The following is a 13,258-nucleotide window of genomic DNA, read 5'->3' as shown; positions in this document are numbered from 1 at the left end:
AAAATACTGTGTTGGTTACTGTACCACATGCCAGAGCTAGACATGCTCATAATGACTTCTGATTCCCCAACAGACATGGAATTGGGCTACTGAATTCTTCAAGAATGAGATTTGCCGGACAGCAGCTGCCAGCAGAACATGCACTTAAAAGGAGGAACAAGAACAGCTAAACCTGGTACTGCCAGCCAAGAGACATGTGACCTCTACAGCTGTGGCCCCAAAACATAACTCAATGCAAGGCCAAGCCCTCAACTAATCTTGAGTACAGGTTCAAGAAACCCTTTCCACAGATTTATACAATGGCTATGTTTGTATTCGCAGTGCAATGCAATGGTAGTTCTGCAAGAAATTCTTTAAACCAGCTCTGATAATGGATTTGTAAAGCAAATAACTAAGAGAAAACAAGTGTCTCAGTTCTCCAAGCAAAAAAAAAAAAAAAAAATATCAGAAACAGCACATTATTGTGTGGGAGAAACTCAAGCATGTACCACTGGCAGCCCAGATGAACATTTTGTACTGGATTCTTCTGAAAATTCCAATTTTTGGAAGACTTGTTCCCTAAACCATAGATGTTGCAAAGAGAGAGATATCATTAGCAAAAGATAGAAGAACAGTATACAAAGTAAAACCTGAAAAAATCCTCTTTCTTCAGATAGAGACAAAATTATAAGGTGTAAAAGAGTACTGATTCAGGGAAGAATTCTACAAGCTGCCACCACAAACCTTCAAAAATTTATTTTCAAAAAAGAAAATATAAAGAAAAAACTGCGCAGGAGATGCCAAATAATAATTTATATTATCAGAGAGCACCAGATGTAAAAGGTAGAGTAGGATTGGACAGTTTTGCTCAAATACAGTCCATCTGGTTCCAAATTCATTTTCATAGGGCTATGAATATCTGGTCATGTAAGTTTTTCACACCTGGCTGCCCAAGTTTCATTGAAGTTCGGTATTCATAGTAATTCGATAGGTTAAAAAAAAAAATCCATGAGAAAAAAAGGTTGATGAGGGTGGTATTTGCCCTCAAGAAGTTACTTTTTTTCCCCTTTGGAAAACAGAAACAGAATTTTCTTAAGTTAACCAGCAACACATTATTTTAAGATCTGTTAGAACATACCTGGTTACTGAACACGCAGATCACTATTTCTCCCCAAAATGTGATTTTTAAGTGATGTATTATTGTATAATAAGAAAACAGAATTCTCAGGGCAGTCACTGTAAGACTTCATAAACTCTCTTGCAAAAATTCTTAATGCCACTTTAAGATTTTTGGCATCAAAATCTCACAGCATATTTTGTGTCCCAGTCTCCTGCATCACTGCTCCATGCTGGGAAAACAGAATCATCTTTGTGACAAGCCCTGTAAAAAGGATACCTCTCGGCATAAGGCACAAACAGCCATCTGATCATTATTGACCTAGTTTTGCAATTAAATGAGTCCAGTTCAGTTAAGTGTCTTTGGAGTGTTTGGTATGTTCTCAACATTAAATTTCAGGACACTTGAAACACCAACAGAAGTACACCAAATAAAGTTTCATTTCCTTTTCCAAAATATGGGAAATATTGTCTAATTGTCCAGACAGATCTATAACTAGTGTTAACTTCTGTGGACTAACCCCACCACTCAGTTTACTCTTACATTTTCCTCTACAGAAATGTAAATCTACTCCTTATAACTGTGCTATGTCTACTTTACTGAACCACTGTTTAACTAAAATGCAAGCAGATATAGTACTGGTCATCTGCAGTATGGATTATTTTAACTCATCTTTGCAAGAGAATGCTCAGTGTTCAGGGGATCCCTTATCAAATTTCAATGATCAGACTTTATCACTTTAAATTGGACAATTATAAAGGGCCTTCTAAAGTTAAATACCAGGTCCCTCAAGTGAGATGACAGTTCATACAGCACTAAACAAGAGTAGAGTTGTAGTCACTTCCCTCTGTTGTGAACTTTGGTTGGTGAAAAAGTAATTGCGTTTTTTGCATTGTTGAAATTTTCCATTTGATGTTGGAATACATTCTTGAATACATGTGGTTATGTTATACATCATTTTAATGCGTTTTTCTTGCCTTTTTTTTTTGCTACTAATTACTTGCTGTTTATTTTATATTTAGACTATAGAAATTATGTTAGACAAAAAGCAAATTCGAGTGATTTTTTTATTCCAGTTCAGCATGGGTTGTAAAGCAGTGGAGACAAATCACATTGTCAACAACCCATTTGGCCCAGGAACTGCTAATGAATGCACAGTGCTGGTTCAAGAAGTTTCATAAAGGAGACCTGAGCCTTGAAGATAAGGAGTGTAGTGGCCGGCCAGTGGAATTTGACAGCGACCAATGGAGAGCAATCATCAAATCTGATCTTCTTACAACTACACGAGGAATTGCCAAAGAACTCAATGTCAACCATTCTATGGTCATTTGGCACTGGAAGCAAACTGGAAAGGTGAAAAATCTCACTAAGCTGGTGCCTCCTGGGCTGACCAAAAATTAAAAAAAAAAAAAATAAAATAAAATCATTGTTTTGAAGTGTCATCTTATTCTGAACAGTAACAATGAACAATTTCTCGATTGGATTGTGACATGCGATGAAAATTGGATTTTAAACAACTGGCGATGATCAGCCAAGTGGTTGGACAGAGAAGAACCTCTAAAGCACCTCCCAAAGCCAAACTTGCACCAAAAATAACTGTCATGGTCACTGTTTGGTGGTCTGCTGCCAGTCTGATCCACTACAGCTTTCTGAATCCCAGCAAAACCAATCCACCTGACAAGTATGCTCAGCAAATCGATGAGATGCAACAGAAACTGCAACACCTGCAGTCGGCACTGATCAACAGAAAGGGCCCAACTCTTCTCCACAACAACGCCAGACTGCACAACACACAACCAACACTTCAGAAGTTGAACAAATCAGGATATGAAGTTTTGCCTAATTCACCATATTCACCTGACCTCTTGCCAACCAACTACCTCTTCTTCAAGCATCTTGACAACTTTTTGCATAGAAAACACTTCCACAACCAGCAGGATGCAGAAAATGCTTTCCAAGTTTTTGTCGAAACCCAAAGCACAGATTTTCATGCTACAGGAATCAACCAACTTCTTTTTCTTTGGCAAAAACGTGTTGACTGTAACTGTTCCTATTTTGATTAATAAAGATGTGTTTGAGCCTAGTTATAATGATTTAAAATTTGTGGTCCAAAACTGCAATTACTTTTACACCAACCTAATACCTTTAAACTGCTCTAAGAAAGTGTATGAAACATTTCCTACCTCACCTACCAAAATTCACAGTGGACTAACCACCGTTTAACCATTTTTCCTTTCATGAAATTTCCTTTGAAATCTAAAATTTTCTTTCCAGAACAAAATGTTCACTCAACCAGCTAACAAACGAAAGCAAACAACAATTCAACAGTGTAAAGCATCTGACAGTTGTAACTAAATTTGCAACTCTGATCAAGAGATTTTCAGATGGGAAAACAATCATGTAGCTGAACTACTCATTCTACACATCAGACAGAAGTAAACCGATATCTATCCAACTGACTTAGATTACAATTCAATCATCCCTCATACAGAATATCAACTCCTATATGATTCATTACTAAGGCATTTGCATGCTCTCAGATATATCAGTTTGAAGACTGACAATGTTCAATACTTACTTTTTTTTTTTAAACTTCATTAAGCAAACACAAAAACTTCAAAACAAGCTAATGCAGAAGACATGTACCAATACAGAAGAATTCAGTATTTCATTATACTCAGGTACAAAGTGTACTTTGTGGGATTTAATTTAAAAGAAAAATGTTAATTGTCATGCATGGTCCAATAGAATAGATTACTGCTATAATAATTCAATGAATGCATTTACATTATTTTTTCTAGGATGCATAGAACTCCATATACACTAAAGTATGATATTTAATAGTTACAGAACTAAGAGAAATGTGAGAAGATATTTTTAAAAAATCAAGTCACATTTTAAAAACAGACATTAAAATGAAGACCAGGTGTGATGAGTACATTAAACTGATATTAACCAAATTAAAACCATTTCAGCATACAAGTAGAGCCATTAATGAGATTAAAAGATGCAGAAATCCAGAAGACACTATACAAGAAAAAAGATGGCAAAAAAAACCCCAGTTATGGGGTTTGGGTTTTTTAAATGTAAATGAAATGCAGTGAACAAAAATGTTGCAGAACGTTCAATACAAAGTCTGTCCGTCCTATCAATTCCCCACACCCCTGCTAATAATTTTTATTAATGTCATGTGCAAATATATTCTGCATCCCAGTTAGACAGGAAATCAACTGAGACGCATGAAAGCAGAAGCCTACAATGTGTATTCTTTTACTCTGATTTTCTTTACAATTCAGTTTAGAGTTAAAAATTGGAAAGACAAGTCTTATATTCATCATGTGGCTAAGAATGCATGTGCCATAAAACTTAATACTAAAAAGGTACTATTCTTCTCAATCTCTTAATCTCTTACCTAATTCCATTCTATAGTTAGACTAGCCAAACTGTAGGTCTTCATGAGATATTAAATAAAATTTGAATATCAGAAGTCATTTCATACTGATCTACTTTTTATTCAACTACTTTATTCCAGTCAGATATTTCTTCTTTTTGTATGCAAGTACAAGCACATAGACTCATTTTATAGATAAAACAAGGGCAATACCAGAGTGCCATTTCACTTGTACAAAACAAATTTCAGTTTTTAGTGAAACAGTAGTATAAAACACTTTAGAGCTCTTAAAAGCGCACTAAGCGCACTGCTTTCAGCTTGGATTTGTAATTCTTGCATGTTACAAGCACTTTCACACAATAACTGTAAAACAAAGGGATACTTGACAATGCTCTCTTCACACTCGTGCTTCTGTAGCTGCATGGCAGAAATCAATAGGTTTCTGTTCTCCTAGAAGTCACATGCATTTGCTTCCTTTCACTCACAGTACTTAGGAAAAACAGCTTCCTAGCGCTTTGGTGTTGAAGAGTCAATTAATCCGCTATTGTTATTATAGTCAAGAAATATTACACTTTTTATTCTAAAACAGCTTCCAATAGATTCTGTACTTTGTCAGGTACCTGGAAATATTTAATGACCACCAGATAAAAGCAGTGATATTGAAAACACTGAACTATGATATTTCCTTAGCAAGTATCCCTAACTACCATACCATCTGAAATTCATAAATACATAGGAAAGTACGCTCTCTGATAAGAATTCTAAACATAGTTCATGCTTCTTATTGCTGATAATTTTTTTACTTTCTTAATAACCTAAATATATCTTGTTTCACTAAATACAATCCAAAGAGGGAGCATTACTAGAATAAATTCCACTTGCATAAGTATACTTTCTCAGTGGCAAAGTTCTTGCAAGAAGCAGGGTGGACCAGGGAAGAAGTGTGAAGAAAGGGGAAGAAAGGAAACTATACTGCTCTGATTGAATTGCAAACACTACACTTTTATCTGACTTACATGGTTTTGTAATTTTATTTAAAAGTGCTACGCAATGAGCATGAAGACAGATACAAAGCTATGCAGTTACACAGGCAAATTTTACCTCTTGTAAGTACATTGCTTCAGAAGCGTAAGTTAAGTATCTTTTGTAATGTGAATTAGAAGTGTTCTAGTAGTACCTGAATTGTCTACAGAAGACACAATACAATTTCTAGATGTAAATGGGTCATTCTAATCATGTTTAGGTTCAGTCATCAAATTACAATAGCACACATGAAAACAGTAGTCAAGTGCAGATGATTTCTTAGATTTTGAAAGCAAACAATGCAATTGCAATTACTTTTTTCCTTAAAAGAAACACTAGAAATTTCAAGCTTTTTGACAGGGAAGACAAATATAAAATATTAAGGTGAATAAGAAAAAAATATGGTTAAATGAAGAGGTTTGTGAAGTATATACTGAAAACAGAATGGAATAGAGTCAGAGGAACCAACATTAAATGACCAAGCAACAAGACTGCTTTATTTAATGACTACAGAAAGAGGAATCCAACTCAGTGTGGGAAAAGCAGACAGGTGTCTCTTGATGCTTATCCAAGTCCTCCCCTTTCCTTGCACTGCTTGTAAATGACATCCCAAAGGTGAGCACAGGTGAGAAATAAGTATATTTCCTAAAACCATCTATTTTGAGACTTAGAGAAGGTCCTGATTCATTAAGACATTGTTATTACAGGGAAGATTTTGGCTTCCTTCAACTTTGGCTCGAAGGCTGGAGGACTGTTCCTGTTCCCTCCCATGGGTGCAGTAACACCATTCCCTTTACTGCGCTTTGCCTTGTGTGCCCAGCACAGCTTCTCTCACAACTCTGAGCACATTCTGCTCTCCCTACCCACACCTTGTACTATCGCTCTTTCCTGCTGAAAACTGCATTTCTCTGTAGTTCCTCTCCTGCACTGGTCTGGAAAACTGCTGCTAATCCCTTGTCGTGTCAGTTGAACCTCCTCTTGGTTTCAAGCTATAATTTAAAAGGAATATACTTACATTATCGGTACTATTTCCCTGCTTCAGAAAGTAACATTTTATCTCTCTTAAAATGGTACCTTCCAAATCCTACCAGACTTCATTTGAAATGCAAATAATTCTCAAGAAAACTACTAGTTATCTATTTTTAGAAAACCCCTCTGCTGCCTCTAACAAAGACTTTTTCATCTGTAGTCCCAGATTTCAATACCTTTGATACTTAAAGTGAAAGCCAAAAGATAGTAATTTTTAAATTCTCTCAGAAGTAAAATACTGCGCAATTTTGACTCTCTGAAATCTAAAAAGCATATTTGGAGATAAAACTGTTCCTTACAAATAATTAACAACTAACGTCAACAGTCAAAGATAACTATGTTAGGTACTATGCACATATTTAATATGAGATAAGCTTTTATCCTAAAAGCTTGCAATTAAGCCTATCAAAAGTGACACAAAGAGATGAGAAAGAGACAAGATAATAATACATTAATTATTATTAGCATAAAAAGAGTCATAGCATACCATTTGCCTAGTCACTGCAAAGTATTAGCACAGTCAAGTGTCTTTAAAAAGGCACCTGAAAATGATAACCTGACTTAGGTGGATCTCTCCTTCTTCACATAACGGACAGCAGAAGGGAGCATGAAGGAATTTCAGGGAAAATTAGAACAGACAGAAGTGTCTGACAACGCTGCTAGGCCAAAGACCAACGAACTGAAAGCTCAAAACTCAGTAAAACACACTGCCAGATTTTGTTCTATGAAGCAAGAGTCTAGAAGGCAGTTTTCCCCTCTCAAATGTGTTTATGATTTCAGTGAGACATAACCTAACTTTGTGATCTTGCTGGATTCTGTGTACACTTACTGGAGATTCAAATACTCACCTCATCAGTGAGAAACTCCTTACTCAGACCGAAGTCTGTCAGCACCACATGGCCATCAGAATCGAGGAGAATATTCTCAAGTTTTATATCCCGATATATAATCCCCAACTGCAAACAGAATATAAGAAAAAGTATTTTCAAAACAGTATAACCACATCAAGGAGATATTGTTGAACGCATTTAAACAAGAAGCAAGCAAAACTCCCATTATTAAGGTAACCTGACACCTGAAAGTTGCACCTCAAAAGGACGATTTTAAAATACCTTTGAAGAAATAACTTTGAGACAAAATTTATCAGAATTTACACTGTGCATTAACATCTTAAAATTTAAAGGTCATACTGTATCGTTTGAATTTAAAAATGACTGAACACTTGCTCTTGAGTGCAAAACTTAGTTCAGCTATCATTAAGAATGAAAATGGATGCTTCTGTCAAGTGTTCTAGACCATACATTCATGCTTTGTAATAGCCTACAAATCTACTTACTACCTCTCAGAACACTTTTCACATCTACAGTTCACAGAATCATAGAATGTCCTGAGCTGGAAGAGATCCACAAGGATCATCGAGTCCAACTCCTGCCCCTGCATATGACAACCCCACAGTTCACACCATGTGTCTGAGGGTGTTGTCCAGTCTCTTCTTGAACACTGTCAGGCTTGGGGCTGTGACACCTCCCTAGGGAGCCTGTTCCAGGGCTCCAACAGCCTCTGGGTGAAGAACCTTTTCTTAATGGGCAACCTAAACCCCCCCTGGCACATCTTCCTGCCATTCCCTCAGATTCTTTCATTGGTCACCAGAGAGAAGAGATAAGCGCCTGTCCTTCCTCCTCTCCTTGTGAAGAACCTGTAAGGTCACATGTGCCAAAATTTCAGAACTCTGTTTAATTGCATCAAAGCTGGGACAACTGAACAGCTGTGCAACATTAACACTGTTTATGTCGACTACAAATTACTTTTGCTGACATACTCCTCTTCATATGGATTAGTAAAAGCTAACAATCATTTATCAATAACACTCTTCATGCTGCAGACAAATACTTGTATCCTTAATCTGGTGCACATGAATAGACATTACATTGGGAAGTATTTCTAATTATAGAACTAATGTCCCACTGCTAGATAAAGTTACTCTGAATTTAAAACAATCAAAAAAAAAACCAAACCAAAACCCAAACATAATAGACACCTGTTCTCCTTACTAATTTTGTATGCTGTGAAAACAATATAGTTGTAGGATAAAGTTACTTTACCTTGTGGAGATGTTCAAGTGCCAAAACGATTTCTCCAATGTAAACTTGCACCTCATTTTCTGAGAATCTCTCTCTGTGTGAAAGATGAGTAAACAATTCTCCTCCATTTATATAGTCTAAAAAGTAGAACAAAGAAACACATAAATTCACTTTCTGACAATTTTCTTATTGGAATATTAATAGGTACTTAAAGTTATTTAATAAGATATTCTGGGATCAGATGCTTTTACTTTGTTTAATTCAGTAATATCTCATGTTCTACAATGCTCAATTTCCTTCTTAGAGTACTGACAGAAGAACACAAGCAACTTTTAAATAAGTACCATTAAATAAGTAGCAAAACCATAAAATAAGCCTCAAATATCTGTAATTTATAAAGATTAGTATTTTGGGAAAAAAAAACAGTCTTTTAGTTACTTAGGAATATTAAAAGAAAGGAGTACAAATGGCATCTACAAACAGAATACTTGTATGGTCTTATGAAAAACTTAAGAGCAACAAGGCAGACTGATACAGAGAAAGGCAATTCAGAAAACAGGTATTAGGTGAAATAATCAGCTACAGCAATTATAAGTTTTACCCTTTGTAAGGGGAACTTTGATGGCAAAACATACTTGAGGAGATTTGTTAGATTATTTCCACGTACATTCCCTCATGGCAACCACACTTTCATTCTTTGCAGGCTATGACAAAAGGGTTTTACCACAGACACAGAGGGTGAAAAAAAGTAATGATTACAACAGAGCTCCACTGCAACACAAACACAATGCAGAGGTAGAGCTGTTTATGCCACAAGATGTATTAAAGCCATTAATTTGCAACCCCACAGCCCCCACATTGTATTTGAGGTCTACATATACAGAGCAGGGAACATGCCCCACAACCTCCTACTCAACACTTTTCCTGAATATGGTTGCTATAGATTCCTTGGTATAATATGTAAATCCATTTAAAAGGTTCAATCCTCTCACAGGTAAGTTAATACTCTGAAGGAAAATGCATATATAGAAATTATAGACATTCTGAACTCTTTCCTCCAGTTCTCTGTTTGGGAAGCAATATTAGTGGAATCAAACATGTGAGGAAGATTAAGTAAGCATATGAAAAAAAATATAAAGTATAAATGACCTGCATTTTACAATTGCTTTCTTCTTCCAAAAAAACTTTGTCATTTTAATCATGGATAAAACAAAGATAAGAGAAGTAAATTTTTTTACAGTATTTCTAATCAGAACAGCTAACCTAGGACTGAATTCCCAGCCACTGTGACAGATACAAACCAAAGCTGCCAGAGAAGTGGCAAAACAAGCCTAATTCTACACAGGTTATTACACTAACCACAGCTGTATTAAACATTGCACTGAGGCTCCAATTCCAAAACCTCTTGAAACTGAAATGACGTGTTGCTCATATACTAAATTCAGGTAGGTACAAAAAACAGAGACTGGTTTCCCCAAAAATTCAGAAGACTCTGAAACACATACACTCCATAACTACATCAGTGATTTACAGATTTATATAATGAGAGATAAAAAAAACTTGCAGCAAAGAGTTATTTTTTTGTCATGGAGCGTGTGAAGCCCAGTTGAGGAAAATCCTTCTGGCCTCAACTGATATTCTGAGAATAGATGCATGTAGACTTCATGGGGAAGTAAAAAACAGAACAAAATGCCTTGAATTACACATCGGCTTTGAATTTCTTGCTTTAAACATCATCTTAACATTGTATTACAGTGAGCATGTGCCCAAACTGCACTATCCACCATGTAATGTTCTTCAGAACTACTGGGCTCCCTTCCCCTTAGACTCTTATAAGAACATGATGTCAAGCTTTTAATTTTCCCTTCATATAGGGGGTTTTTCTGCCCTTCTGATTATTCTTGTAACCTAAGTTTTCCATTACTGTGTATTTATTTTTAGGTAACTACATCTATCTCAGGTGTGAGGGTTGTTTGTTTTTGGTTTTTTTTGTTGGTTTGCTGTTTTGTTTGGTTTGTTTTTGTGCATGTGTGGTTTCGGGGTTTTTTTGGTGTGGTTTTTTTGGTTTTTGTTGTGGTAGTTTTTTGTTTGTTTTAAATAGTTCTAATGTGATCTCAAATGTATTCTATCAAAAATATATTGCAATTATATTAAAATTTTCAACTTGCATTTTCGAAAGGAACCTAGTAAACACTCAATTTAAGCTTGAGCTCCTCAGATACCTGTTTTATCTCACTGTAGTATATGAAACTAAGGTTTGTGCATAAAACACCTACCTAAGCATTGACAGCCAGTGATATAGATTCATATAATATTAATAAATATTTATTAATTTAGTCTCCAGATCAGCCTGTGAATAAAGGTTCAATAAATGGAAGTTACAAGCTAAAAGGAATTGCAAAACTTATACTTCAACTAAAGGCTCATTTACTTCTTCAAATAATTCACTATAAAAATGTATTCTGCATCCAAGCATTAACGTGGTCATCCATTTTCCTGTTCTTTTATAATACTCTAAGTAGTCTCTACAAATTGCTTGTATTTTTGTTACAGACACATCTTAAACACCAAACACAAAATTTGCCGCTGATCTGAAAGGTAGAAATATTTCTAATTTTAGAGTGGTACCAAGCCTTATGAACAAGCTCTACTTTCAGCACAAAATTGTGTCATTTTGGATTGCCTCTTAACATTCAAAGACTGAACACATACAAGTATCTCAATACTCAAAGATCAAACAGTTTCATAACAACAAGTTTTGGGAGGAAATGTTTCATAAAGTACTGAGGTCTAGAGTTGATTTTCACACCCTTTTGCAGCTCATGAAGTAAATGTTCCTCATTGTCAGGAAAAATCCTTTGTCTCTCTGAGAAAGACAGGACTCTTCAAAGGCAATTAAACTGGGGAATAAAGCAAAAAGGAATATAACTCCTTAAACTCAGCATCTTTGCCCAAAATGTTACTGTCCTGAAAAAGGATGGTGGTGGTAGGGAGTAGAGAGACATGTGCATATGGAAGTTATATCCAAGGTGAAAACCGTAAGAAAGTTCCTGATCTATCTTCTGCCCACCTTACAAATGCTACACAAAGAGATGTGGTTCTTCACATCAAAATGGAAAGCAAAATGGCCAGGACAGAAGTGGAATTAATAATGTTCTAATAAGGCTCGCTATACAATAGTATTATCAAGTGTCACTTGTAAATAGGAGATTTACAAAAGTTACTATACTTCATTTTGATAAGTTCTCTCAATGCATAAAACAAGAAACTATCCACAATACTTGTATTTTCACCAGCATTTTACAGCCACAAGCCATACCAACAACTTGCAGATTCCAGTGCTGTGAGGTATTTGGCCATAAATAATTAAAAGCACAATCATCTTTAACTGGCATCACCCACATTATGAGTGCATTTGTTCAGGAAAGACCTGCAGCATTTCAGTGCTAAAACAGCGTACTAACTGGTCAGCACAGTGACAGGTAGTCCTGTCCTCTCAGACAGATGACAACCCTTCGAAAACACCCATCACATTGAAGACAATATACAATGTGTTCTTAAGAATGAAATGTGCAGTATGTTTGAACTAGAAGGCTCTCTTCTGCTTAAGTATCCTTACTTTTTTTTTCTTTCCTGCCAACTAACACCAGTAATAAAGTCACATTTGATCATTCCACCTTACCAACAACCTCTGTGTCACAGACACAAGAGCAGCACGCAGAGAATATAAACTGAATCACTTTAATGCCCACATTCATATAGATCAAGAACTTTTTCATTCATTGTAGTATGCAGTATATAATACATAATAATATAGTATATAATAATGGTCAAAAAAGTGAAAATCAAAATGTCATCCTCTAAGTAAGTTCAAGAAAATATTTCTCTGATTTAGGTACTTATGGTCATGTAAGTCACTGAAACTTTTTTGTCATGTCTTCTGCCCCAAGTCAGAATAGAACACTGAAGTTCAAACAGGAAAACCACAAACACACTGTTGAAGATGAACAGAATTTTACTTCCTATAGTCTCTCATGCAATCTCCAAACACACAGTACTTAAGACCACATGAAAAAACACCCTACAAAACACTAAGGAGATGAAAAGGAAGATTTTTTTTTTTTTTCCCCACTAACGTAACACTTGAATCCTGAAAACTACTCACCTAAAATGAGATGAAGCTTTGTATCCGTCTGGAAGGCATAATGTAACGTGACCAAAAACGGTGATTGCCTAATGTGCTCCAACACTTGTCGTTCTGTCCTTGTGTGCTCAGTTGTTTTGGCTTTTTGAACTATTGTTGCTTTCTTCAGTACTTTCATGGCATACAGCTTTCCAGCATCATGGCCGCTTACCTTCCTTACTAGGAACACTTTTCCATAGGCTTAAGAGAAAAAGTGGGGAGAAAAAAAACCTACAGTCACTTACTTGTACTACAGGTGTGGCTGATATAATTATTTTCATTTACTCATTGTTATAGCAAACAGTAACTATTCAGTACAAAAATCTTCCAGAACATCTGGGGTTTTTTTTGTTTCAGTCTGACCGTTTCTGAGCAAAAGTTCAACCAAATGAGCTTCGGGACTGAACATAGCAAGAGTGGGAAAACCAAACAGAGCTTCAGCGTTTAAAAACGAT

The 13,258-nt window shown here is 35.8% G+C and overlaps 1 protein-coding gene across 2 annotated transcripts in view; it reads right to left on the bottom strand.

The window, feature by feature from the left end:
- RPS6KA5 (ribosomal protein S6 kinase A5) overlaps window positions 1-13,258 on the bottom strand; it is an 84,447-nt gene that overhangs the window by 48,622 nt on the left and 22,567 nt on the right. The window contains exons 3-5 of one of the 2 annotated variants that reach the window (XM_082058499.1): window positions 12,786-13,004; window positions 8,642-8,757; window positions 7,388-7,495 (exon numbers count right to left, since the gene is read on the bottom strand). In XM_082058499.1, the coding sequence (XP_081914625.1) occupies window positions 7,388-7,495; window positions 8,642-8,757; window positions 12,786-13,004 (443 nt within the window). Of the gene's footprint in view, window positions 1-7,387; window positions 7,496-8,641; window positions 8,758-12,785; window positions 13,005-13,258 lie in introns of those variants that run through there. The other variant, XM_082058500.1, reaches the window with a different exon arrangement.

The sequence above is a fragment of the Streptopelia decaocto genome (assembly GCF_964273445.1).
Source record: "Streptopelia decaocto genome assembly, chromosome: 7".
Lineage (NCBI taxonomy): Eukaryota > Metazoa > Chordata > Aves > Columbiformes > Columbidae > Streptopelia > Streptopelia decaocto.
The sequence above is the reverse complement of the archived record's forward strand: the minus strand, read 5'-3'. Positions and strand labels throughout refer to the sequence as shown.